Genomic DNA, 26,828 nt, shown 5'->3' with positions numbered 1-26,828 from the left:
GAGCATCACCCTGTTGAACCTTTGATTCATCTAAAGCAGTGATAATTGTAATGAAGAAGTCGTCACGGTTTTTGATTTCAATTCCCCGATCTTCAATTGTGATAGGCTCAGAATCATAATTGTTGCTTTCCTCAGTCGTACATAAAATTATTGATTTTTTTTGAATGCATTTCTCGACCGCTCTTTTTATTGTTTTGCATGGTTTCGATTCTGATTTTCCGCATTCTGCATTATCATTTCCATTTTTTCCATTAATGAAAATTTCCTCTTTTTCATCCTCATTCAACAAATCATCATTCATTTGAGTACTGCCACTTATTGGATCATCTTTATGCAGAACATCTTCGCGGAATTTGGTTATTATTTCCGAGTCATGATCATTTTTTTCTGAATAATCTGATGATTTTTCAATTGCGGACTTCAACGTTTCAGTCATTGCAGCACTTTCGATACATTCTTTTCCTTTCTTCGTTGCATTCATTTGTTCACTTGGATCTGCACTTGGATGCAATAGAGATTTTAATTCTTTGTCAGAAACAATAAATTGATTGTCTTCTTCATTGCATTCGTTAATGTTTTTTGGCAATTGATAACTTGGATTATCAAGTTCCATTGCATGACGACATAACAGGCAATAAATCAAAATAGTCAGCATTGCTCCTCTAGAGAATATTTTTTCAATTCTGTGATATTTATAAAATATGGGCATTTCTCATAAAATTTTTGCCACGAGATTATTCACAAACAAAACTGTGTTCCATTGAATGTGATTGTTTTTTTTTTTTCCCTTTCCTTTCTTTCTTTTCTTTTTTCTTTCTTTCTTTTCTTTTTTCTTTCTTTCTTCTTCTTCTTCTTTTTGGAATATTGCATATTTTGAATGTTTATGAGAATAATTATCTGTAATTAATGATTTTTGAAAATAATACAATTGAATGTTTGTTCAACATCACTTTTGAACACTTTAGCTTTAATTACGGACAGGTTGTAAGAACGAAACATTGAAACATGTATTTTTGCATCCATCAATCCAGCGTTCACAATAAAGTTTCGAGCCCAGCAAACGAATCCAAATGAACATCCAACAGATAAAAGAATATATAATGCTTGATATATTTGTGTAATGTTAATTTGAAGAAAGAAATAACAAATACAACGCAAATGCAAAAAAAAAAAATATATATATATGCAATAATCATGATGATTAAAGAAAATTATCCAAAAAATTACCTTTAAAAAAAAGAAGTTCATGAAATTGTTGCATTTTAATCACTCGCCATCATACTTATAATGAAATTCACATTATTAAAAAAAAATAAAATGAAGTTGCTTTTATTAAATCTATGAACGTAGTCGAAGTTAAAATTCACATTCAACGCATAAACAATCATAATCATTTATAAAATGAGATTAAAAAAAATAGTTTGAAACAAACAGATAACAGAAATTTCTTTCAAGAAGACACAGAAAACTGAGTTATTTCCCCAAACGACGTTGTTCTCATCAGCGTACCCCACGTCCCTGTTCCCGGATTTATGTACATAAAACGAGAATGCCCCTGTTTTTTTGAATTATGCACTGTGTCTGAAGAGTTAGAAGCTGCTGAAATGGAAGAAGAAGAAGAAGAAGAAGAGGTCGGCTCAGAAGAAGAAAGAAGCTTCGTGGTTGGTGTTGGAGACGTAGGATGAGACTCTTCACGAGGCGCAAAAGGCGAAGAAAAAGGAGCAAGTCCATACGAAGGAGAAAAAGCAAGATTCACCAAGGGGAAAATGGGGACGAGCTGGCCTTTGTGGGTGTGCCCAGCGAGGAAGAGATCAGCATCGAGCATTTTCATCACATTCTTCCACGCGCGGCTGTGCGGACGGTGATGCAGCAGAACAGTGAATGGATGGGTGGATGCTGAGGGGGATGAGGATTGATATTCAGAGGGATGTGAAGAAGAAGAAGATGATGATGATTCACAGACAGAATCAGATGTTGATGAAGACGTATCAGGAGCTAAAAGACTGGAAGCCACTTGTGGGCTTGAAGAAGAGCTCATGTGAATATCCTTGTGATTTGAAGAAGGAGATGATGATGTCTTCTTGCTGTTGAGCTTATCGCGAAGCTCCTCCGCTGATTGCACAAAGAAGTTCTGGCTACCGTCTTTTATTCCTATTATCCTAACTTTATTATTATCACTTTTTTGGGATGAAATTGTTATATCAACATAATCACATTCCAGAATGGTGATGTGAGGAAAATAGCTCAAAACAGCCTTAACAGAATCTTCTCCACTCATCATGTCATGATTACCCTTTTGATATTATAACATGAAGAGAAAGCAATGTAATTAAAAACATTTTAAACAAAACAAAACAATACAAAAATTGAATACCATTACAAAATAAACACCATATTTTGCTTTTAGATCTTCAAGAGGCTGTAGAACGTCTAATGGAGATTCATGCGGATGGGAAGTATTTTTAAGATGAGATGAATTTTTAGCGTCTGAGCTTACTAATTGTACAACAGATCGAGAATCAAATAAATCACCGGTAATCACCACAACATCCGGTTTAAGATTTGTCACTTTGTTTACAATCATTCGAAGAAATGAAGAGCTACGAGATCCAATATGAACATCAGATATATGAACAAGCTTTAGTTGTGCTCCGTTTGAATGAACAGGAATATCTTTCACAGTTACGAACATCCCAAGAAGTGTACCAAACAAAATATAAAGAATGATAACTCCAAGTGTAACAGCAGAAAATATGTATGAATATGGTCGAGATGGTGGATATGTTCCATAAATTATTTCAAATATTAAGCATAATGGAAGAAGTATTGCGCACGAAATCATATAATCAATGCTAATGTGTTGTAAAATGCTAAGATGAGTAATTTTGCTAAAATTGTTCAAAGCCATAAAGCACAATGCTATAAGTGGCATGACTACTCCAAGTGCGATAGCTAGTGGAATACAGTTAAAATGACCTTCAGAAAACGGAGAAATAAGCCAAAACAATACTCGAAAAGTTGGATAAAATAGTAGAACTCCATAAATTAGTAAAAACAAAATCCCAAATCCAACTACATTAATGAATCTTACTGAAGACTCCATCGAATGACGGTTAAAATGTATTTTAGAGAAAAATAACCGATCGATATCTTATAATATTTTCATTTCGGAGATATTTTGTTCATTATTCGAAAATAATTCAAGACAGAATGCTTTTGCATTTGACGACTTCAGATCAATGTTCATTCAAAACAATAATGAATGATGCACAGAATATACAAAATAATAAGAAATTTATGAGTGCTTTTTGACTCATTTCGAAGAAAATCAACTTCAAGTGACAAAACCACTGTTTTATTCTAATTCAAAATACATTTTAAAAATTGAGAAAGTTGAATGATGCACAAGGCTGATGGAAAACAAAAAAGAAAAATCTTTCTTATTTTTTGCCACAAGAAGAATGAAAGAAAATGATATTAATTTTTAAAGGCAAAGCATAACAAAAGCAAATAAAATATACACGCAAACATACGCACTATATATATAAATATAACCTTAAAGAAAACGAAATTTGAACTGGCATCGAGAAGTATTCATGTTACCCAATATAAATATATTTATGAGTATAGATGCTCGTTTTGCACATCAGCAAGGAAATCTCGTGGTTGGGTCGATGGCTTGTTATTTTCACTATAATTTATTATAATTAATTTTAAAATATTTCAATGAAATTCTTTTTCAGTGTTCAGATATCCCCATCCTTTCTTCATTTATTCCAGAAGATTATGCAGAATATTCTTTAACGCAAAAATATGTCAGAAAACAGCAAAACATGCATGATGCAAAACTCAAAAAATTCCAAGAAATGGCTATGAAGCGAGCAAATAAGCTTGCAAAAGAACAAAAAACAAATTATAAGCTATCAAAAGAACCATCTGAAGTCGAGAAAAAACCAACAGAATTAGAAACCGATCACGTGCGTGAGTCAAGATTCTCAAAATTTTATGCTTTTTTTATTCGACATCCGTTATTTCAAAATGCATGCTTCATTCTTCTTGTTGCTATCACCGGAATTGCTCTTTCCTTTTTACAAGATGGACTTGCACAATACTTACTTCCAATGGCCCGTCACGAGTTACTTGAGAGAATTCCACAAATTCATTTAAAAATCGTTGTTCATATAATTTGGACAGTTGTCTTTTCATTAATTGGAACGTGTCTTTGTCTAAATATTTCACCTGATGCTGGGGCGGGCTCTGGAATTCCAGATATACGAGCCATTTTAAGTGGGATCCATTTCCCTCAATTTATGACATTTCGTACAATGTTAGGGAAGCTACTCACATCTCTGTTTATTGTTTCATCTGGATTATTCTGTGAACGTGGAGGTCCTTTATTATGCAACACCGTTATCGCAACACATTTGTACATGACCTTTATTCCTTTTTTCCGAAATTTCAAAGAAACCGAGTCATTGCGGCGGAATATGTATTCGTTTGCAGTGGCGATGGGATTGGCAGTAGTCACCGGGTCGCCCATTGGCGGGGTGCTGTTTTCCATCGAGCTAATGAGCGACGTGTTTCTGACGCAGAATTATGCGCGACTGTTCTTTGCGTCCGGGTTCGCCTCGCTTTTCTGGCGCCTCCTGCAGTACCTGGAGTACTCGCCATTCTCGAAGCCGCACCAAGACACGCCTCCGCCAGCGCAGTTCCACGAGTGGCTGGTGTTTATTGCGTTTGGCGTGGTTGTCGGTTTTGTTGCGCAGGCAATGGTGAAGATGGCGTACTACACAGCACTCATCTACCGCTGGTGGGAGGCGAAGTCGACGGCGCAGAAGAAGGACAAGAAGAAGAGCGCATTGATGCGCAAGCAGGAGGAGCAGGAATTGATGCGCAAGGCAAAAGAGAGAGAAAACAAGAGAAAGAAGGAAATGAAGATCAAAGAAAAAAAAGAAAAGAGGCGGAGAAGGAAAGAGGCGTGGAAGCATCTCACGAAGAAGGAGAAAACTGACATCCAGAAATTGAGGGAAGACAAACGGACGAGAAGAAAGCAGAAGTTGGAGCGGCGCAAAAAGCGAGAAGCCGCCAAAAAGATCGAAATGCAGAAGAAGATCCGCAAAAAGGAAGAAGGAGACTCAGCTGGAGTTAACAACCACGAAGACCAAGCAAACAGCAAGGATGAGAATGAGCTGTCCTCAACAGAAACATCTTCTTCCATTGACTCGCTGTTTGACATCACCTCGTCTTCCACCGACTTGTCAGACTATGACGAATCGCCTGCTGAGCGCTCTGCAGACACAGACAGCACATACGAGGACGAGGAAGAAGAGGAGCAGGACAGCGACAGCCTGACAGGGAGAGGGAGCACGCAGTACATGACCCGCTACAATGCCATTGATTCTTCCTGGTTCACAGCGCCATCACTCCCGCGGCACAAGCGGAGGCTGAAGGAGCGCACCATCCCTGTCACATTCGTCGGGGCCACGTCTGACGCAACTGCTTCCAATCCGCACAAAAGCGAGGCATTCCGCCTGGAGAAGCACGCGAAGCTGACTGCTGCTTGCCAGAGGGCAAGCACTCACAGGCTGCAATTGGAGGCTGAAAAGGATGGTGAACAAGCAGAAATGCAAAGATCAGAGAGCTCGGCAGTTACTCGTCCCGTGGCGCGCTCGTCACACAGCGACATAAACTTCCCTTTTGACTCGTCTGCCGAAGAAGACTTCTCAATTGACACAGCACGCCACGACAACTTGGTGGGAATGGCAGTACAGAATGAAAGAACGGAGCAGCAATCTCCTTCCATTTCTTCTTCTTTATCTCCAAATGCAGCAGCAGAAGAGCATCTACCATTGTCTCTGTCTCGTGTCTCCACATCGACTTCTCCATTGGCCAGATCCACAACACCGTATCATTCCACATATGGCCATCACCCGCTCAGCATCACCAACCTCCCTTCGAAGCTGCTTGCCCGGTGTAACAAGAAGAGCTCACAGCATTCTCCTCCTTCACAGGGCGGCTCTCCGTCAGTCTCACCGCCATTGGATTCCTCTGCTGCTCCATTCAGAAGCTCGCCAGATGGAATCAGCAGCATTCAAGAAACAAACACTTTTCAGCTTCATTCCGCAGAGCATAGAGCCGATGAAGAGTTCTCTTCATCTTCTCCTCATTTTGACGGAAAACAGACTTCTCACTCGCCATTCGATCCAAATGAAGAAGCAACATCAGCATCAGCAACATTAACAGCAGCAGGATCAGCTGGAGCTAAACAATGTAGTGTCAACAAACCCAAATCGCCTCGCCCCCCAATCGTTATCCGTGACATCTCCATGGCGAACATCGCTGCCCCTCCAAACAATAACACTGCAGCCGGACAACCAAACGCCCACCAAGCTGCCCACAAGCCGTCTCTTGCCACGCGAATGCTGAGCCACTTCAGCCGCTACTCTCGTCGGTACATTCTTGTCTGTGCAGTCGCCTTGCTCAATGGATTCCTCACAATCCCTTATTCGATCTTCTCCTTTGCCGGCACAGGAACAGGGGCGCTGCTCTATTCGATGCTGGGGTCACCAGACAGCCTCGATGAGCTCATCAGCTTCTCTCCCGAAGAGCGCAGCACGCCTATGCTCCCGCTGCTTGTTGTGTTTGTCATCAAGTTCATCCTCTGCCCGCTCTGCCTGCAGCTTCCAGTGCCATCGGGAGCTGTGATGTCTTCTCTGCTGCTTGGCGGCTTGATGGGTCGTATTTTGGGCGAAGGGCTGTATCATTTAGCACCTGAGCTGTTTCCTTCCCCTGCCACATACGCCGCAGTGGGCGGAGCAGCCTTTCTTGCTTCATCCACACAAGCTGTGTCCCCCGCACTGATCGTGATGGAGATGACGAACCTGCCTAATGTGCATCTGCCTGTGGTGTTTGGGACGATTGCTGCTTGCTACGTGGGCAGGGGCTTCGGAGACTCCTTCTACGACATCGTCGCCCGGCTGCGGCGCATCCCGATGCTCTCTGCGCGGCTGCCTTCGTCTGTTGCTGCGGAGTTCCTGACAGCTGGCGATCTGATGAAGCACCACAAGATCTTCCTCTTTCCACGCTCGACGCTGGCTGCCATCAGGAAAGCGGTGTCAAAAGCGAAGTGGATGGGCGTGGAGGCCATTCCGCTGGTGCGCAGTGAGAGCGACCCAGTTCTTCTGGGCGCAGTGCGTGTGGAGTCGCTGGAGCACATGCTGTCGAATGCGCATCTGCTCGAGTCAGCAATTGTGCAGAGCATAAACTGTGCTCCTTTGTGTGTCGGGTATCATCATGCAGTGTTTAGAGACGAAGTCAAAGCAGGGATAGAGGCGAAGAAGAGGAAGTACAACGAGCAGTTGCAGAGGAAAGCAGAGAAAGAGAGACGGCAGAAGAAGAAAGACGCCGAGAAAATGAGGAAAGAGCTGAGGAAAGAACGGAAGGAAAGCCTGTGGCGGACGCTTTCTGTGCCTTACAGAGAGCCCAAGAACAGGATAAAGTCTGTGATGTCTATACTGTCCTCACAGCCCAGTTCTCGTGTGCATTCGCCTGCTGTTGCCTTTGAAAGGGAAGATAGCAGCAATAAGAGTACAGATGGGACTTATTCAAGCAGAAAAAGACTGAAACAGAAGAATATTAATTCCACTTCTTCAGTTTCATCGTTGTCTTCGTCGTGTGCATCAATTTCACCTTTAGCTTCTTCATCATCATCAACATCTGCCTCATCATCATCAACTTCTTCACTCGCTGGAAGCAGTTCGATACCTGCTCCTTCTTCACTGCTTCCACTGGAGGAGTGGGAAAGTCTAACACAACAAGAGAGAGACAGACTGGCACACGAAGAGGTTGTGAGAAGGCTGAAGATGGCACATGTGATTGTTTCGGAAAGCGAAGTGGAAGAAGAAGATGATGATGAAGAGGAAGAGGAAGAAGAGGCGGAAAGAGAAGAGGAGGAAGAAGAAGTTAGAAACTTTGAAGAGGAAGAGGAAGAAGGAAGAAGTCAAAATGAAAAAAGAAGCGAATTTGATGAAATGAAAGAAGAAGACGGTCCAATGAACACAGAATCAGTCGGGAGGCTGCGAAGAAGAACAATCAGCGAGTTTCATTTTTCGCCACAGTCCGAACGAGTAGAAAGAACAGAACGGAAGCAGACGCCACAAATTCCACACAGCCACACGCAAAGAGAAACACTTTCGCGCAGCAACTGTCAAAGAATTGAGCCGAAAAACACCGAAAAGGAAGTGAAGATTCTGACATTCACACTGCACTCAAATGAACTGAAGCCCACCACATCCATCTTTCGCAACTCTTCCTTCCACACGCCCCAGTTCAGCTATCCTTTTGGCTTGTCCCAACCAGACACCCGCCAGTTCTATACACATGTATCACGCTCCCCTTCCATTGCAAGCCTCCACCAGCAGAATTTTGCTATCTTTCCGTCACCTTCTCCTTCGCTCCCTTCACAGGCCTCAGTGTCACACACCTCTTCCTCTGGTTCTTCATTATATTGGGCTACTTCTCTGAAACCTCAGTCCTATCATAAACATCAATATCAACAACATCATCAACAACAGCAGATACAGAGGCAACAAGAGCCAGTGATTGGAGCGAACTATTCAAGTGTCTACTCATTCAACCCACAGACACAGCAGCATCAGTACGATGTAAAGCGGAGCATTCCTTCTGAGCAGAATGGAGGGCAGTATGGGCAATACGGTCAATATGGACAGTCAATTGCACGCTTGTCGTCAATGGGAACAGTCTCCTCAATGACAAGCACATCTACAATCACAACCAGCACAACAGGCGCAAACGACTCACTGTCACTGCCGCTTCTGAGACAATACAGAAATTTATTGTTGCTTCCTTCACAGAATGTTACACAAACAGATGCTGGCTCTCCATATTCAGTTCAGTCAGAAGCAAAAAAAACTCATTACCGCCATCACTCGCGCGTCCCGTCAGTTCTGCGATCGTCGCAGACCATCTCGTTCACATCGGCATTGCAGCACACTTACCCATCGAGCAGCGAATCGGAACACGAATGGACTCCGCAGCTGTACAGAGCAGATGCGACTAACAATGCAGTGGGGCAGTCTGCTTTGCGCTCTCCACGCTCAACTGAGAACAGTCCGCTGCACCATCGTCTCCATCATCGTCAGCGCAATCACAATCACTCACGCAATAACTCTTTCACTATATGCGACGCTGACAGCTACTCTCCTTCTCCAGTTCACGAGAACTACATGTCTGCCGCTGCCTTTGCGTCTCGCTCGCCTTCCTCGCTTTTGCCAGAGGTTGCTGCAACAGCTTTGGATTTTGAGGGCTCCAAAGAAGTGGCAACTCAAAGAAATGCGGAAAGTGAGAAGGAAAGCCAGATGCAACAACAGCAACGACTACAACAACCTCTTTCTGACACGTCTTCTTACTCAGATCAGATGAACAATGCAGATTCGATGGATGATTTACTGACTCCGCTACGATCAACCGACTTGATTGCTTCCTCTTCGGCTGCTGCTTCTGATGATTTCTCAACCGAACAGTCACCAAGCAGCAACAGGAAAGATCCTCCTTTAAGCAACAGCAAGTCTCAGCAGCAGCTGCAGTCAGACCAAAAAGTGCCGTCGATGCCTCATCTCATCACCTCCTCTTATTCGCAGGATGGCGACACGCCCCGCTCTGTCTATTCAGAGTCTTCAGAAAGCTCCTCTTCCACAACTTCCTCCATCTCTTCCGTCTCTTCCTCGGTGCAGCTGCCTTTGACTATGCATTTATTCAATATCCATTCCAAAAGCCACCACAAGCTGTCAAACCAGCCTCGCCGCTTGGTTGACTCTACCAGCTCAGTCGAGTCGACAGGCTCCAACGACATTGAGGCGCGTGTGCTGAACTCGCTTTATGTTCCCCCAGCTGACGAGGCTGCACAACAAGCACAACAGACACAACAGACACAGCACGATGCCTCAGCCGACAGCGAGTCAGAGTCAGACCTTTCAGAGTCTGCATCATTCGGGAGTTCTTCATTGAACCAGCTGGCTTTCCTGGGCGAGCAGGACATTTTCGAGGAGCAGACACAGCTACAGTCGCGCCATTCCAATCCATGCGATACGTATGATCCTTCACAAACTTTGTTTTTTGCGTTTGAAGTGGGCCAGTCCAAAGCCAAAGAGATCTCCGCTGGCCTGCCTCGGCCTCTTGTGTTCCAGGACAGCGAATATTTTGATCCCGCTGTGCTGTTGAGCGCGTCTGGGAGTTCTGTTTCTAATCAACACTCTTCCCCGTTTTCTGTTGATACACATAGCTGTGCATTTAGGATATTCACTTCATCTTTCATTTTTGCGTTCAAAGAGCGGACATTGTTTGCGTTTCCTTCCTCGAGTTTTGATGCTTCTTTCGTTCAACCTCCAGCTGCTGCTCAGACAGACGGAATGGGATTGCGCAGTCGCACAACCCGGCCAGCAACGCCTGCCTCGCCTTTACCTCACTCCCACACCGCGTCTTCAAAGAACATCATGCTCAATTCACAGATTGCGGTCTCTTCGTCTTCTCTTGTACCAACTCTATTGCTCACACCCAGGCAGATGCAGTTCTTATCTTCGCTTTCGAATGAGATGCAGACACAGATGCAGTCACAAACACAATCACAATCTCCAACGCATTCACATTCATATTCACCAACGCACTCACAAGCACAGACGCAGGCACACGCACCGTCTCTGGCGCTCATCCGCCACATTGTGCAGCACCGCTTCATTCCACACATTCCGATCCAGACAAATCTGAACGTGACTGACGATGTGCTTTCTGAGTGGGTGAAGATCATGCGCCTGAAGCGGCTGTATTTGGCGCGGGTCATTTTCAGCAAGTATCAGCAAGGGAATGGCAGGAAGGATAAGCGGGATAAGCGGGGGTTATCTTTAGAAGATGTTCATCTGATAACATCTGCTGTGTCGCAACTGCCAGCTCAGTCTCCTTCGTTCCAAGTTTACACTCCCAATAATTCATCCAATACAATTAGCAAAGGAGCAGATGGCTCCGCCTTTTTCGTGCCGCCAAGCAACAGGGCTTCTGCGTCTCTTTCGTTTTCTTATGATCTTTCGCAGCCTCTTCATCAGTCAAAAATTGATGGCAATCTTCTGAGCAGTTCATCTGCCACTTTCGATACAACTAGTTTTACTTCAAATATTGCAACTTCAGATGAAAGCAATGCCGCCACATCTCAACCAACACAGAACAACAACAGTCAAGCTAGACTGAACGAGGGCTTTCAGCAGCATCCACAGGAAGAACATGAGCCAGCCCCTGTTTTGAGCCATTCGCGCTCTCTTTTCATTCCCCAGCCGCTTGGAAAGCGGGAACCCTTCGACGACAGCGAGTTGGCTGAGATCGATCTGACATCTTCATTTGTGATGATTGATCCGACGCCGTTCAACATGTCTGTCAAAACGCCTCTGTCAAAAGCGCATGCGCTTTTCCACCTGCTCGCGCTGGATCACTGCCTCGTCACGTATGAAGGGCGGTTTGTAGGGTTCTTGTTTAAGAGCGATTTTACAGAGCTGTATGTGAAGGACTACATTGAGAAGGAGCTCAGATCGTCAGCTAAACACGAGCGAAAGAAGAAAAGGAAGCACAGGAAGCATCAAAAAACTCAATAAATCTTATTTTTAGAAAGAAAAGAAAGAAAAATTTCATTATTTTATTTCGCTTTCACATTTATTTTGTTTTTGTGCGTCTTTTTATGTATTTATTTTTATCTGTTTTTATGTTTTTTTTTTTTCCTATCTTTTTTTGTTGTTTTTGTTTGAAGGTGATTCGCAGGTATTTGTTACGCGAAATCGTTATAGCTTTATTATTCCACTTGTCTGTATTATTTACATTTCTTTTTTCTTGTTTATTCTGTTTGAATAAGGCAAGGCGTTAAAAAACTGTTATTTGAAGTCTTTTTTGTTGAAACACTCCTGGATAAAAAAATGAATTAAAAAAAAAAAAAAAAAAAAAAAAAAAAAAAAAAAAAAAAAAAAAAAAAAAAAAAAAAAAAAAAACAAGCAAAAACACAGTTGATTATTTCTTTATTTGAGATGCAAAACGAAAATTCTGGTTATTTCAAAAAATAAGGCAATACAATCGTATAAAAATCAATTGATTTTTCTGAAAATCAAAAAAATAATCCGACTTTTGTATTTTTTACGTGCTCAACAAACTTAATTTGATTATTAGCTTTGCTACATACAAAGTCGCATCGATCCAATTACGTATCATTGCGAAAGAGCCTCTTTGCTGAAAAACAAAATATAAGACTCAAACTTTATTATTATCTGAGCACTGACTTTTCCTAATCTGAATTCCCATCTGAACAAAAGGCAGCTTTTCCGCTTACCTTAACGCAAAGGACTTCATAATTAGATAACTTCAGTTCTCACGCTCCAATGTTAAGCCACAGAAATCGCAAATATCTTTGTTCAGGGAATTGATCGATTCTGTTTCGGATTAGATAAATCATTCATAAACGGATGTTTCTCCATTTCCTTCGTTTCGAACCAATTAAATAATTCTCTCCTTCACGTTGTATTGAACATGTGGGTAAACATAAAGACTGACAGACTATAGTTAAGGATAGTACAAAGTCGCACTAATTTCAGCAACAAATGCTTGGAATGAAAAGAGTGTTGCTTTTGTTCTGAAAAGCAGGCTAGTTCCTTCCAAGGTACACTGACTTCGATCAACGATGCATCAAAGCAAACCTCTTTGAAGTTTTGCTCCTCTTCATCTCTGTATGACAATGCTGCATTCTGTTCTTTAGATCCGAATCCAAGAAGCAACTAGCTTTGCTTTCATAGTTTCTGAATGCGTGTCTCGATTTGCGATTTTTTTGTAAAACTGTTGATTGAAGTTTCAAGCCCCCAAGATATATGCTCTCCTCAGTTTCGTACACTTCTGAAGCTCTTTAAATCTTCCAGTTGGAACTGAACTGATCTTGGTGCAACCATTTCTTGTTTAAAGAGTGATGTAGAGGCAGATTCACAGACAGTCCATTTTCCTCTATCACTTCAATCTGCGATGGTCTTATTTTCCTCGCTTTTATAAACAGCTTTATTCCAATTCCATGTAAAGTGTTGTTGGAATCGATATGTTGAACAGCGCTTTTGAAGATGTGGTAATTTCTTCATATATAATCTTTAATATTGATTTGTTGTTTTTCTTTCTCTATCTGTGCAATTAGATGATGCAATTGAATGTAGCTGAAGGGCATATTCTTCGCTAAATGACAGGATTACTTCATGTATTTCGCTTGATGCTCTCAAAAATCAACATAAGTTTAATTTAATAGCAAAGAGCAATGAAATGTCCAAAAATGAGGATTTCGTCAGTAGTTCTGGAAATCGGAGAAATAACGTGCAATGGTTAATGTTTAGGTGAAATGTCATCTTGATTTTTTAAATATCACTGAAGACAAATGCTTATGAAAGTGCTTTGTCAAGAAGAGTAAAAAAGATGATGATTTCTGCAAATAGTTAGTCTATATGTATATTAAAGTGCATGTTTGAATACAATTATAAAAATGATAAAACTACTCTGTAGTTTTGATGAAATAGTATCATTAAATTTATTGAAATAACTTTCAAAGTTCGCAACTCTTTTTGATAAGATATTTCATCGAACACGAAAAGTTATCAAAAAGTTTTGTTTCGTTGTTCACTTTTTTGAGTATAGAACCAATGATGATGTAATTTTACATTTTAATGTTACAAAATTCACTGTTGACAGAGTGTACGATCATGCGCGATCAACCCATGATATTCCCACTTTGCCAGTTCAATTTTTTTCTGTGTTGGTTCTTAGCACACAAATTTTTTGTGTTATTTTTACCACTATAACTGCAATATATGGCAGCTTTTGGACAACGGCTAATATCATTAAGACACTTTCAATCAACAGTTTGCGGAAAAATTACAAAATTTGAAGAGGACTTCATTCCAGAAGGATGGTCGCGTGACCAAGTGGATTTGGAGTTTGATATTTTATCGTCACTTATGAAATCGTTATATTCTTTTGATGATTAACCTTCATTATATCATATTCGAAATTCAAAAACTTTTTTCATCACAGCTGCTCCGATATCAAGCAGAAGCCACAAAAAGAGGTCATAGATGAAGCTATAGACAAAATTATCCGCAAGGAGGCAGAAATGGGCATCAAACAAGAGAGTGGTATGATTTTTTTGTTTTTGTAACCCATGTTTTTTAATTTTACTTTCAACCCATTGCTTGTTAATGATCTTGACGAAATTTTCATTTATCTGATTTTGAATGAAACTTTATTAAACATTTCAATATATGAAACATATATATCAGCTGAGGGACTGGAAGATGTTGAGATTGCCAAGCGAGAGTGCCAAGTTGACCCCAAACCATGCAGACTTAAATCATACTGGCTATGCAAAAACAGGTTTGATATTTTTAAATATTTGGTTCATTATTTTGATTTTCAATATTTTCGATATATTTTTATGATTGACTGTTCAATTTCTATGTTCATTTTGAAATTAATTATTTTTTCTAAAAAAAATACAGAACAGCACAAGATATCAAATTAACAAGATCTCATAAACAAATCAACTACATTGCATCAATGATGAAGGAGCCAACTCATGCTCCAGAAGAACGTACAATAGATCCAAATGAAGTTATCATAACAGTTGCCCTCTACCATCCCTTAAAATTACTTAAACAGCAAGAATTTCAAGTACTTGGCTCTCAATCGCTTACCGCACTTAGAGATCGTTTATATTGTCTTGCGGATTATCTTATGGATGGGCAGCAAACAAAATCTGGATTTTTCCTTATTGAAAATACTTTTTATAATGATATGCGTCTTCCTGAGAACATGGATTATTCAAAATTCATTACAGATTGGGTCAGCGACAAAGCACGATACACCATTCCTTCTGTCGGAATGTATAGCTCCAAGCGAATGGAAGATACCACCTTTTTAGATTTAACCATTAAGATTGGTCATCCATATTTATACGTTCATCAGGGTTCTTGCGAACATAATATCGTTTTCACTGAAGTTAGAATTGCCACACACATGGACGTCCAAACATATTCGTCTTATCCACGTCATATCTTCCAAGCAAAGATTAGAAGAAGGAAATGCAAAATCTGTGATATCTTCCCTGCTCGGTTTGTAATTTTTTTTTCTTTATTTTAAAAAGAAATTTATGAACTAACTTTATATTATTTTATTTCATATGGTTGTCCTTCATATTCTTTAATTCTAGTTATGTCACATATCGGGACAGAATGGCAACTGAAGATCCATTCTTTTTCTGTGAACATTGCTACCGCCCGCTTCACTATGATTTCGAAGGTAGAGTACTGTACAATGATTTCGAAGTGTTCCCCTATTATCACGAGTAGGGTGAGCACGATATTCGTCTTTTGCTTCGCGTCGGACTTCTTTAAAGAGACGATGCTTTCACTTCTTTAATATTTTGGTGTTATTCTTTTATAAAGGAAAAGTGTTTTCATTTTTCCTTTTTTTCGACTTTTATTTTTAATTTATGGTTGTTTTATTTGTTTCTTTTGGCTAAAATAAAGCCAAAACCTTAAAACATAATTAAAAGAATTTGCTCTGTTAAAAAATTGAATATTTATCTTTTTTTATTCAAAAAGAAAACACATTTTTGAATTATTGCAAAAACAAACATCAAAAGTGCTTCAACGAAAAGACAATAAATAAATTGCTTGACTACTTTTCTTCAATTGACTCTTTTTCGCAAACATCATCTTCGTCATCATCTTCGTCATCATCCAATTTCGTATCTTTTCCTTCGTAGTCTCCATCACGTGGATTAGCTACATCTGCAACTCGAGCACCGGTTTTTTGGAGAAATTCTTCGACCTTCATCAAGCAAATCAAATAAAGATCATTCAAAGAAAGCTTATGAAAATTATAAAAGCCAAACCGAGCAACCAAGTTTCGTATCAATATCACCTCCACCAAAATAAAAAAATGCTGGTTTTAGAGAAGCAATTCCTTTATCAATAATTACAGGAATGGATGTGAGCGTTCCAAATGGCGATACTCCGTTATGAAGAAATCCCGTCAGTTGTTCAGATTCCTTTAGAAATTAAAAAAAAAATTTACAAAAAATTTCTTTTTTAAATTCCAATCATACTATTCCTGGAGCGACGTGGAAATTATAATACTTTTTTAATCCACCAGTAAAATCTCTCACTACATGGTACAGTTTTTGGCAATCCAATTTTGCCATATATTGAAGCATAACCAAATAGTATTTCGAATTATTTGGATCTTTACAATCTGATCTTGAACACTTAGAATTCTTCATAAGAATGCTCTTGCACAAATGGTATTTTGATGGAGCATCCAATTGTATTCTGAAGATATTTTCGTATTATATTGATTTCAATTACATAAAAATACAATTTCAACCTTCTTTGAGAAAGAGTCTGCGTGCGATATAGCAAATCTACATGCTTAAATACTGCAGATCTCATCTGTAATGATTTGCAACCATTTCTGCATCGAACTTCACTTGGAGAAATAATTGGATAATGATCAAATTTGTGAATGCGTTCCTCAAGACCTAACGTTGCAATACAGCCAAATGCATTTATCATTCGTTAGCTATTCATCACAGTGACAGTAATTTAGTTCTTAATCATACGTTTGAGTTTTTCTTCTATTTTTTCCAATTCCATTCACAATTTCATAATTTATACTGGGTCTTCAACGATCTATATTTCCTCAACTGGTATTTTAACCCTTTTGTCGTATATCTGAAGATCGAATGTCAATTTTTGGCGCTCCTGCTCCTGCTCCCGCAATGACTTCTGCACCGGTTGCAGCCCCATCAGTTCCAACTTTTAAACTTGTTCTTGTTGGTGATGGTGGAACTGGAAAAACAACATTTGTGACACGTCACAGAACTGGAGAATTCGAAAAGAGATATATTGCCACAAGTTTGTGAACTTGGTTATTTATATGGTGTCCTATGTGAATTTTGAAATTTTTAATTCAGTTGGTGTTGATGTGACAAACCTCACTCTTCACACAAACCACGGACCGATCACTTTCTGCAACTGGGATACAGCTGGACAGGAAGTGTTTGGTGGATTGAGAGATGGATATTACATTCAAGCACATTGCGCAATTCTTATGTTCGATGTGACTTCACGTGCAACATACAACAACGTTGAGAAATGGTACAGAGATCTTACTCGTGTTTGTGAAAACATTCCCATCGTTCTCGTTGCAAACAAAGTTGATGTGAAAGACAGACAAGTTAAAACAAAACAAGTATCTTTCCATCGCAAGAAGAACTTGCAATATGTTGAAATTTCAGCAAAATCGAACTACAACATCGAAAAGCCATATTTGATGCTTTTGTCAAAACTTCTCGGAGATCCATCAGTTTCCTTGGTGGAACAAATGGCGTTAATGCCACCAGAAATCCAAATGGATCCAACTCTTGCACTTCAAATCCAACAAGAGGTTGCGGAAGCAGCTGCACTTCCTTTGCCAATGGATGATATGATCTAAAAATTTTTCTGTTTTCTTTTGAAATATTCTTTCATCTCACAAATAAAAAAAGGCATTAATACTCATTTCTCTTTTACAAAATTTTCATTGTTTACAAGCATTATTTTATTATCCAAAGGATATACTGAAAATTTAAGTCTTTGTTTTAAACATTTGATCAAAACTATTTTGGTATGGTTATACGATTTTTTCAATCTTCCCATATTAAACTCTGTTTTTATATTTATCCGTATTTCTGATTATATAAATGTTTTCTGGTCCTGGATTTGATATATTATTTGAAAGTGGGCCACGTTATCATAGTCCGCCAAGGCAACATCCGCCGCCTTTTTTCCATCATCACCGCCACGACATTTTTGATGAACCACGAAGGACAATTACTCGCATGGAAAGAATGATGTTCACAATGTCAAACCCAATTTCAAGGACATTTGCTCCGCCAATTTTTGCTCAACCTCAGATTCGCCCTCCTATTCCTTCTTCCTATCACTGTATTCCTCCTTCGCCTGGATTTTGTCCTCCTCAAGTTGCATATCCCTGCACCCCCCAAGTATATCCTTCTCAACCATCTACACAATATGCATATCAGCCGTCAATGCAATATTCTGCTCCTTCGCAAGGATGTCCAATTCAGTCATATTCTGCGGAGCCACCAACTGTATTTAATGCAAAATCTTCAGTAGCACCTTCTACAGCCAGTTCGGGTTTCGAAGAAAAAGTTCTTCCTGCGTATCCTGATAGTCTTTCTTCATTCGATTGCCCTCCTTAAGTTTTTTACTTTTATATTTACATGCTAAATAAAGCATTTCTTTTGTGAATTTTAATTTTTATTAATTTATGTTTTGTTTTAGCAATTTTTATTTGTCCACAATCTTTGTTTGTATTAGTGTAATTTTATTTTTTAAAGATTTTATTTTTAATTGTTTTACACATTGTTTCGAAGATGTGGAATGTTTGCGGAATCTTTATAATAAATATTATCGTCTTTTTCAAAAATAAAAGAAAGAAAAGGAAAGGAAAAAAAAATAATTACATATATTCAGGTTAAATCTAATTCAAATCAAAGGAAAAAAATCAAACATAACATTATTTTATATAATCAAAAGTCATTTCATAATCAACATGAATACTAGTTTGGTCTTGAATGCCAATATCCTCGACAGCTGGCTCAATGTTGTTCCATACAATATTAATTGGTGCCTTTTCTGTTGCTGGAATAGGTTCATCGTTTTTCTGTTCAATATTCCCATTTGAAGTGAATTGAATTTTATCATTTGAGCGAAGATTTTGTGAAGATGCCGTACTGGTTGGATCATTTGAAAAAATAATGGAGTGTAAGATTATATGTCTAAATTCTCTATCCAAAAAGAGAAGTGCGCATCGACCTCTTGAAGGAGAAGCACACCCATCAAAGATGCATCCGTCAATATCCACAGACTGAAAAGGAACACAGCGTTGCTGGGATAAATGCCTGCTCCAGTGCAAGAGATACTTTAAATGAAGCATGAGTGCCCCGCCGCAAATCTTGTCCTGCAACTCTGTGTCTTGAATGGCTGTGCCATTGCAATCAACCCCAGCTGCACAGTTAACGAACTGGCTACGACTAATCATACAAAGATGAACAAAGCAGCTCGCGCACACAGCACCGCCAGATCGTTCAGAAGAGCATGAAGTAAAAGAGCAGGAAGAGATATTCACGAACAGCTCAAATAAAGAAGGAGAATTCGTAATGTCCGAATTATATGCACTAAAAATACTTCCAGAACTGGAGGAATGGAAGCCCCTGAATGAAGACGAAGAAATGCTAAAATAAACGTTGTGACGCGAAGATGAAGAAGAAGACGAAGAGGAAGTTGTTGCTGTTGTTGTGTCTTCCACAACAAAAAGTGAAGTTAAAGAAGGCATCTGCACGCCATCATCCATGGCATGTGTGCCATCAAATGAATCAATCTCGGCCCTGCAATCATCAGATGGTGAGCAGAGGAGAACAGAAGCTTGCACTTCCCAGTCACTCGCTGAAGTGACCGTCGGAGGAAATGCAACAGCGCAATTGTGCAGTGAACACACTCCCTCCTGAAGAAGAATTAGCGTGTTGTGCTTGAAAATTCCAGGATACAACAAAAGAACAGACGTAAGCATTACTCCATTCTTCAGAGAGTTCCACCGTGTTTTTTCGCATTGACATTTCGTTTCGTCAGCTCTCGCAGTAGAATGAACTTGAGGTTCTTCTTCATCCTCTTCAGGATCCTTAGAATTGCACACAAGCAGCCCAGATGGTTTGAACACAAGAGTTCCTCTTACGTTCTGCTTGTTGGGATCACCGTCAACTGTAAACATACCATGCGGGCTCAGTTTAATCTCCTGATCGACTGATGCTTCGACATCGATGGTCATCTTATGTAAGACAAATGACGATTGCTGAGCCAAACTCCACACTTTCTGGATCGTTTTGCATTTGGAAGAAGCGCTGCCGCAACACGGAAGATCAGCCCCTGTCATGAAATCGATGTAGAGCCCCTTTTGCTTCATCTCCTCAGTATACGGGAGCAAGCACTCCGTAATGCTGGGGAATGAAGTGTTTACTCTTTGCTTAAGCAGGAATGAATTGGACAGCTTCTGGACTCGTAGATTCTCGTCGTCTGAAGGCGGTTCAAATATGTCTCCGTCATCGTTTCTGTGTCTTTGTCTACCTGTGACTGGAGGACGATTAGTGCTCCAGAATACAATGTATGCAGAGACCTCGTCGCTGTCTTCAGTGTCGTCAATGAGATAGCGAGGAATTGAACCTGCAGCAGCGTCATTCTCGATGGATGTGAATGGGAATGAGAATATGCGTGTTTCATTAGAGAAAGTATGGTGCACCTCAAACGAGATGTCACACGGAGCGATGGAATCTCCAGAAAACAGGAGGTCGTATCTGCCTGGCTGCGGAGTGATGGCCACAGAGTCAATGCGTGGAATAAAGAAGGAAGACGCCCTCTCGAATACTTCACCGTAAAGGGTGCATCCTTCATTCAGCAGCCACAGTGACTCATTTGCGTTGGCTTCTGACTCGTTCATCTGGCTGAAATAATAAACTGTTCCATCATTGCGACATAGAATGTTCCGCTGTGCAGAGGGGCACTTGTGCAGAGCCTTTGTGTTGTTTGCAAAGTGTGCATCGACAAGCGAGAGAATGCCTCCTTCTGAGCAGATGGCGCCTTGCCCCAGATTCATCATCGAGTCTTCGATGATCTGAATATTGGAGCTGATGAAGTAGAGTGCAGATTCATTCCAAGTGCATACTTCATCATCATACTCAGAAGCATCTGCATTGCTTGTGTAGCGTGGAGTGAGATGACTGTGATTGTGAGTGTGGGTGTGGGAATGGGCGCATGTGCGAGAGTTAGATGATGTGGATTCTATTGCGGAAGATGTTGGAGTTGTCGTGAATGTCGAAGATGAGAGAAGAAACATGGAGGAGTTGGAAGACTTAATAATTGATCCATGCACCAAAGAGGAAGTGCAGTCTAAAAACATACACGTGGACATGTATATTCCAAAGGATTCGTATTCAGGAACTCCTTCTCCAAAAAGAGAGCAGAGCACTGATGGCTCGGAAGAGAGCGAAGAGATATTTGAGAACGTCGAATCCGTCAAGACAAACGAATGGTACATTGCGGAAGGGTCAACACTCGATGCAGAAGAGACAGATAACAAGCTTCCAGCATTCAAAGTGATGTTTGCAAAAGTTGTGTTGAGGAAAGAAAGAAGATTCAGGAAACTTGACTGGATGCAACTTTGTGAAGAAGTAATCATGTTGATGTTTCCATCGTTCATCTCGAAGGAAGCGTCGATTCCCAATTCAGCGATTCCTGCACACTGTATATCAGAGATCGCTAACAGGTTGGTTATGATACTGGTGCCTTTTAAGCTGCTTATCAAGTACGTGGTCGTGTTCAGACCTGCAACGTTGCAATCATCGAGAGTGCATTCGCCGTTGGCAATTGTAATCAAATGGCATGATTGCTGAGGAACAGCATTGTAGCCATTGGAGCCTGAGGGAACAACAAAAGATGTGCTGGAGATTGTGAGTGTGCTGTTGTGTTGGTAAATAAGCGAATTGTGGTCCGTTGAAAACGACTGACCGAATTGGAAAGAAATCAGCTTTATTTCGACATCATCTGAGGTCGCTAGTATTCCAGCTGAAGAGGCGAACACTTTGCTCCACGTCTGGTTCATATCGATCACTGCCCGTGCATCGCTGAATGAGGCAAGAGTTATTGCCCGAATTTCCACCTCGATATCCAGAGCTGTAGTTGAATTAACAAGCAGAGAAGGTTCAGATGATATAGTGTCTTCAGTCAGAATATGGCGCAAAGCCATAGAGAATGTTAAGCATGGTGCATTTACATCACCACAAATACGTGAATCTGCTCCGCTTGGAGATACTACCACAACAGGAAGCAGAGCAACATTGAAAAAGTCCAGCAAGTCGATGGATGGATGAATAGCGTCTTCGCCATAAAAGGCGTTGGTTTCGTTGAAAGACGGGTTGGTAAAGTCGATCTCCACATTCGATGAGTGCAGCTCCTTTTGGGAGTAGTATCCTCGAACGTAGACATCCCGTCCAATGAAAGCTTCGTTAAGCAAGAAGGATGTACAAACAAACTTGAAGCGAAGCAAGTTAAAATGTATCGGTATCTCATCGGTAGGCATCCCAGGAACCTTCCCGTCGATAAAGAACATCCCTCCTTTCCCAGCTGTTGTGTTTGCTTTTCCATAGCTAAAGACTGTCTGGTTGACAAACAGTGTGTTTGATGAGTCAATGGGAATGTTTACAAAAAAGCAGCCACCTTCAAGACTTTTATCTGATGTGCAATTTTCAACAGTGCCTGACTGAAACTCAATAGAGGCAATATTTGGCGAGGAAAATGATATCAAACACGGCGAATTGGCTTTGTGAGAGATGTCTCTGAACTGATTTGAATCAAGAAGAATTGTCTGTGTCGCATCGCTGGAGATATATGAAGGTAAATAGGAAGCCCCCGAACGATCTGAATTCGACAATGACAAAGATGTGAATGACGTTGGCAGAATGCTTATAAATGCTCCATTTTGGAAGGACAGACTTGAGAACGTGCAGTTCCTGATTTTTTGAGTGGAAAGATCATCCACACCTAATAGAAAAACTGATGACGAGACGGACATTGAATCCACAGTCATATTGCTCACATTCAGCATGCCAGCCAATACTTGAATCAATGCATAGTTCACTGCTGCAGTTGGACCGGCTTGAGAAGTGAAAGTGCATGTGTCGATAATCAGTTGGATTCCTTGTGATTGAACAAGAGATGTAATCGCCAATGGAGAAGAACTTGACGATGTGAATGATTGCGGAACGTTGAATGACAGCGATGAAAAGAGCATAAATCCCGCACTTGATATTATCGATTCCCCTGTTCCAGAAATGAATTGGTTGACGAAAATTTCAACAATCCCGTTCATTCCCTTCAAAGTAATATTGGAGAAATCCTTGATTGTTCCGAGAAATGTCTTTTGTTGTACGAGGAGAGACGGTCTTGTCTCGCTGGATTCCAAATGATAGCTTGCATATATGATCGTTTTACACGGCGAAGTCTCGTTCCCACACAGAAACCAATCTCTGCCGATGCCTCCTTCGCTTTCAGAGCGTCCGTCGATATAAACACTAAAGCTAATATACCTTATGAAATATAGGACATCCGTTGGGTCGTCATAATTCCCTGTTGTGTCATTGCCAAAAAATGTGTTATCGGGATCAAAAACATCTTGTTCAAAGGAAACCAAAAATTTCTCTTTTTTGATAGCATCTTCAAGAGAAGGACAGCTTATAAACATGTTTCGTCCATATTTGGCATTGTTTGCAGTAAAGAAAGTATTGTTCACCAGAAAATTAGCATCGTTATTGACGCAGTGCAAAAATAAGACTCCACCTCTTCCTTTCGTCGCCGTTTCGCAGGAGCACAAATCGAAGGTGGTTTTATTGAGAACAATGAAGTCTTCTTGAAGCAAAAATGAAGCGCAGAAGACGCCTCCTTCTTCGGAAGATGTTGCTGAGCATTCTTTGAAGGAAGAGTCATTCACATGCAAATTAACTTTCGCACTGCTTGAAGAAGCATCTCCGAGTGTGTCCAACAGTGACGCGGAAGATGAGGATGATTTAATATTACTGAAACGAGATTGATTAACAACAACAACTGAATGCACATCTATCGAACTACTTTCTATAACCCGAAAGATGCTCCCAGAATCAACAGAAATGTTGGTAAAATTACTCAAATAACATGTTATAGGCACAAAAGAAGTTAATTGTAATGATGGAGCTTGAAAAAGAGAAGAAGCGAAAGATGTCAAAGCCGGAAATTCTGCCTTAACTGAAAAAAATTCAATCTTTCCATTCAGCCCCTTGATCAGAGAATAAGACAACGAACGAATTGAATCACTTTTTGGCGCAAAAATGACATTACTGAAGAAAATGTCAGCAGTTGAAGTGGTGAACAAAAGTGAATGCCTGTTGTTTAAATCTAAATTTGCTGGACAATTAAACTTTATAAATGCAACAAAAAGCATCTGTTCTGTTGAAATGACTGATTCTTCCATTCCGTCTATTGGAGAATTTATTTCGCATGTCGCGATGCTAGAAAAACCCAGTGAAGCGAGAATAAGCCTTTTTATGATAACTTCCTTTTCTATTGAGGCTAATTCCACCACAAACAAAGACGTTTCGTTTTCATTTGAAACTCTCTTGAGTGTTGTAGCAAGCGTTCTGCAGGGATACAATGAGCTTCCGCAATTAAACCAATCATCGCCGGTGCCTCCTTGAGATTCATCCCTCCCATCAACCACAACGATCGTATCTCGATATGTGATGTAATCAAGTAAGTCAATAGGCATAAGATGAGTCAGATCCTCTCCATAAAACGCGTTGGTTATGTTAAAAACCTGCCGATCAAAATTGATGTCAAACAGTTGTCGCTTGATTGTCGATGCTATGTCTATGCAATTGATAAAGATATCTCTTCCGTATGTTGCAAGATTGTTCGTGAAAGTAATTTTTTGAAACTGGAACAGAGGCAAAGAGATTTTGCAGGTAATGTAAGCAAATCCTCCTCTTCCTTCAGTTGCCGAGGGAGGCTGAGAGAACGATGATTGACAGCTAGAAATTAGCGTGTTATTCACATTCAGATTCGAATCAGTCTGACAGCAATGCCAGATCGAACCTCCTTGGACAGAAGATAATGAAGATAGGTTTTCCAATTTGCAATCTCTAATTGTTAATTTTGTCAAAAGAGGGTGAATCATATAATCATCATCAAATCCAAGTTCAACTAGCATGGCTGAGTTAGTGGTACTGCCTGTGCAGTTTGTTATGTTACTGTTATGAACTTCAATTTGTACGAAAGCGCTTGTAGTATCATCTAATGGAGATCTAATGGCCAAGAAAAGAGGAAATTCTCCAAGAGAAAAATCTTTGATTTCTACATTAGCAAATGAGAAAATGCCTCTTGTTGCATACACCAAATAACGGGACTTGAATGCGCTATTAAACAGTTTGTGCTCAATTTTTGCTGAAGAAATTAATACTGATCCATAATATTCACCAACACTAACGCACTGGAGCAAAGCAGAAGACAAAGTTGATTGAGGATCATAGCCATCAATTACTAATGTAGTTTTTGTGACAACAAGTGTCCCTGTTTCAACTTTAAATTGTCCAAGATTTGGCGAAGTAGTTACATGGAGCTTCGTTGAATTTATGGTGTCTCCATCTATCATGACGTTTCGCGAAAGGGTATCAAGTACAAAATCTAAATCAATAGGCTCGTTACCACGGATGAGAAAAGTGCATGTGCTTGTTGAAGAAGCGTAATCGTTCGCCATGCTTAATAGTAAGCATGGATTAAAGTATGCTGCTCCGCATGTGAGCGAAAAGTCGATAATTGTCGCGTCGAGTGAAACTATTCTTCTTGATAGAGTTAATCCTGATGATATCCAATTTTGCTTTGTTGTGTTTGTTCGAGGAAAAAAGACAAGTGGCATAGGAGATGAAGAAAAAGAATACCGAAAAGGCGTCGAAATCGGGGAGCAGAAAAGATCATCGTTTATTATGATATCATATTGACCGTTATACTGCGAACAATCTGAAAAATAGCATTCATAAAAGAGTGTTCCTGTTAATGGCACTTGCATTTTGGAATTGTATGAAATAGACATTGCACCCACACCTTGTAAAGTAGTTGAGCACATCACAAAATAGAAATTATGAAAAATGTTGATTTCAGGAATAGAAGAAGCATTTCTAAACAAAGTGCTTTTGTTTTTTGTGAGCGGACCTGCCGACGAATTTTCCGAAGAATTCAAAGCACTATAATCCTTTGCATCAAAAGATGATCGAAGCTTATTCGAAATATTTGTTTGATTTATCTCGGACACATATTCTAAACGGTCGGTTGTACTCCAAGAATCTGTAGTGCAAAAGCATTCGCCAAGAGAAAATGTGTCTATGGCCACTCCAGAACCTTCTGTTCCTGATTTGCACGATATAAACCAATGGTCACAGAATGAAGGACCTGAAAGCACGTCACCAACACAAAAGCCACCCCCTTTTCCGTTTACTGCCGTACAGTTGTGGTACTCCACGTTAGAGCAAAATACGGTTCCCAAATTTCTCGAGTACAAGCCCCCTCCATCTACGCTGCATGTACAATTTGCAAATTGTGAACTTGACATCAGAAGATACGGTAATGTTGAATTGCCAAGTTGAGGTTGCCCTCTAATGCATAAACCTCCGCCACAGAATTCGGTTGGATTTGTTTGATAATCTGGTGATACAATGGAACAAAAAACGAAGATTGTATCATCAATAAAAATTCCAGATGTTGTGAAAATTCTATCTGTTTGGTTCGCTGCATACTCCTCTTGTGTTGCGACTCGAAAGCAAGAACTAACCGTACAATTTTTCATATGAAAGGAGTGACCTGGAAATGTTTTAGTTATTCCTCTCACTATCCCACGGTGTGTAGGATTTTCCATATTCGAAAACGCACAATTGTCCAATCTCGTCAAACGTTCATAGCATTTAACAATTTGATGTTTACCATCAAGCTGTTTTTCTTTAACTGTAATGTTGCTAAAGAAAGAAGATGAGACGAACTCTGCATAATTTTCGCTTTCACATAAAAATGAGCAAAGTGGTTTCAAAGCAAGTTGAAATGAATCAAGATTGGTGTTTGAGAGTG

The 26,828-nt window shown here is 40.2% G+C and overlaps 7 protein-coding genes across 7 annotated transcripts; 4 read left to right on the top strand and 3 right to left on the bottom strand.

Moving 5' to 3' along the window:
- Positions 1 to 818: 818 nt before the first annotated feature.
- MONOS_17304 (putative Calcineurin-like phosphoesterase) lies at positions 819 to 3,148 on the bottom strand. Its single transcript, XM_067870213.1, has 3 exons — positions 2,375 to 3,148; positions 1,105 to 2,293; positions 819 to 832 (listed from the first exon to the last, which is right to left on the bottom strand). Exons 1-2 carry the CDS (start codon positions 3,101 to 3,103, stop codon positions 1,451 to 1,453), a joined length of 1,572 nt encoding a protein of 523 aa, XP_067731125.1. The 5' UTR covers positions 3,104 to 3,148; the 3' UTR covers positions 819 to 832; positions 1,105 to 1,450.
- A 472-nt stretch (positions 3,149 to 3,620) lies between these two features.
- MONOS_17303 (putative chloride channel 3/4/5) lies at positions 3,621 to 11,927 on the top strand (the record flags this gene model as incomplete). Its single annotated transcript, XM_067870212.1, has 2 exons — positions 3,621 to 3,665; positions 3,744 to 11,927. The coding sequence occupies 2 exons, from the start codon at positions 3,621 to 3,623 to the stop codon at positions 11,652 to 11,654; spliced, it is 7,956 nt and encodes a 2,651-aa protein (XP_067731124.1). The 3' UTR covers positions 11,655 to 11,927.
- A 1,863-nt stretch (positions 11,928 to 13,790) lies between these two features.
- On the top strand, positions 13,791 to 15,644 carry MONOS_634 (putative small nuclear RNA activating complex). Its single transcript, XM_067876565.1, has 5 exons — positions 13,791 to 14,008; positions 14,107 to 14,207; positions 14,352 to 14,445; positions 14,571 to 15,182; positions 15,281 to 15,644. The coding sequence occupies exons 1-5, from the start codon at positions 13,884 to 13,886 to the stop codon at positions 15,417 to 15,419; spliced, it is 1,071 nt and encodes a 356-aa protein (XP_067731123.1). The 5' UTR covers positions 13,791 to 13,883; the 3' UTR covers positions 15,420 to 15,644.
- Positions 15,645 to 15,750: 106 nt separating this feature from the next.
- On the bottom strand, positions 15,751 to 16,288 carry MONOS_17302 (putative Serine/threonine-protein phosphatase 6 regulatory ankyrin repeat subunit C; the record flags this gene model as incomplete). Its single annotated transcript, XM_067870211.1, has 3 exons — positions 15,751 to 15,903; positions 15,968 to 16,123; positions 16,181 to 16,288. The coding sequence occupies 3 exons, from the start codon at positions 16,286 to 16,288 to the stop codon at positions 15,751 to 15,753; spliced, it is 417 nt and encodes a 138-aa protein (XP_067731122.1).
- Positions 16,289 to 16,795: 507 nt separating this feature from the next.
- MONOS_16769 (RAN2, GTP-binding nucleocytoplasmic protein) lies at positions 16,796 to 17,699 on the top strand. Its single transcript, XM_067869641.1, has 2 exons — positions 16,796 to 16,988; positions 17,048 to 17,699. The coding sequence occupies exons 1-2, from the start codon at positions 16,817 to 16,819 to the stop codon at positions 17,566 to 17,568; spliced, it is 693 nt and encodes a 230-aa protein (XP_067731121.1). The 5' UTR covers positions 16,796 to 16,816; the 3' UTR covers positions 17,569 to 17,699.
- Positions 17,700 to 17,773: 74 nt separating this feature from the next.
- On the top strand, positions 17,774 to 18,530 carry MONOS_17301 (uncharacterized protein). The gene has a single exon (XM_067870210.1). The coding sequence runs from the start codon at positions 17,816 to 17,818 to the stop codon at positions 18,335 to 18,337; it is 522 nt and encodes a 173-aa protein (XP_067731120.1). The 5' UTR covers positions 17,774 to 17,815; the 3' UTR covers positions 18,338 to 18,530.
- Positions 18,461 to 26,622, bottom strand: MONOS_17300 (uncharacterized protein; the record flags this gene model as incomplete). Its single annotated transcript, XM_067870209.1, has 2 exons — positions 18,461 to 26,411; positions 26,544 to 26,622. 2 exons carry the CDS (start codon positions 26,620 to 26,622, stop codon positions 18,655 to 18,657), a joined length of 7,836 nt encoding a protein of 2,611 aa, XP_067731119.1. The 3' UTR covers positions 18,461 to 18,654.
- Between the last annotated feature and the right edge of the window lie 206 nt (positions 26,623 to 26,828).

Source organism: Monocercomonoides exilis, assembly GCF_001643675.1.
Source record: "Monocercomonoides exilis strain PA203 chromosome Unknown scaffold12-1864167, whole genome shotgun sequence".
NCBI classification, from domain to species: Eukaryota; Preaxostyla; order Oxymonadida; family Polymastigidae; genus Monocercomonoides; species Monocercomonoides exilis.
Note: the sequence above shows the minus strand (reverse complement) of the source record. Positions and strands in the feature narration are given on the sequence as shown.

What these genes read in the sequence shown, in the direction of transcription:
- MONOS_17304 (XM_067870213.1), bottom strand. Translation starts at nt 3,103, where the DNA reads ATGGAGTCTTCAGTAAGATTCATTAATGTAGTTGGATTTGGGATTTTG. An exon ending in ATGGTGTTTATTTTGTAATG is followed by an intron (nt 2,294 to 2,374) that starts GTATTCAATTTT and finishes TAATATCAAAAG; the next exon opens with GGTAATCATGACATGATGAG.
- MONOS_634 (XM_067876565.1), top strand. Translation starts at nt 13,884, where the DNA reads ATGGCAGCTTTTGGACAACGGCTAATATCATTAAGACACTTTCAATCA. An exon ending in CGTGACCAAGTGGATTTGGA is followed by an intron (nt 14,009 to 14,106) that starts GTTTGATATTTT and finishes TTTTCATCACAG; the next exon opens with CTGCTCCGATATCAAGCAGA. An exon ending in GGGCATCAAACAAGAGAGTG is followed by an intron (nt 14,208 to 14,351) that starts GTATGATTTTTT and finishes CATATATATCAG; the next exon opens with CTGAGGGACTGGAAGATGTT.
- MONOS_16769 (XM_067869641.1), top strand. Translation starts at nt 16,817, where the DNA reads ATGTCAATTTTTGGCGCTCCTGCTCCTGCTCCCGCAATGACTTCTGCA. An exon ending in AAAGAGATATATTGCCACAA is followed by an intron (nt 16,989 to 17,047) that starts GTTTGTGAACTT and finishes TTTTTAATTCAG; the next exon opens with TTGGTGTTGATGTGACAAAC.
- MONOS_17301 (XM_067870210.1), top strand. Translation starts at nt 17,816, where the DNA reads ATGTTTTCTGGTCCTGGATTTGATATATTATTTGAAAGTGGGCCACGT.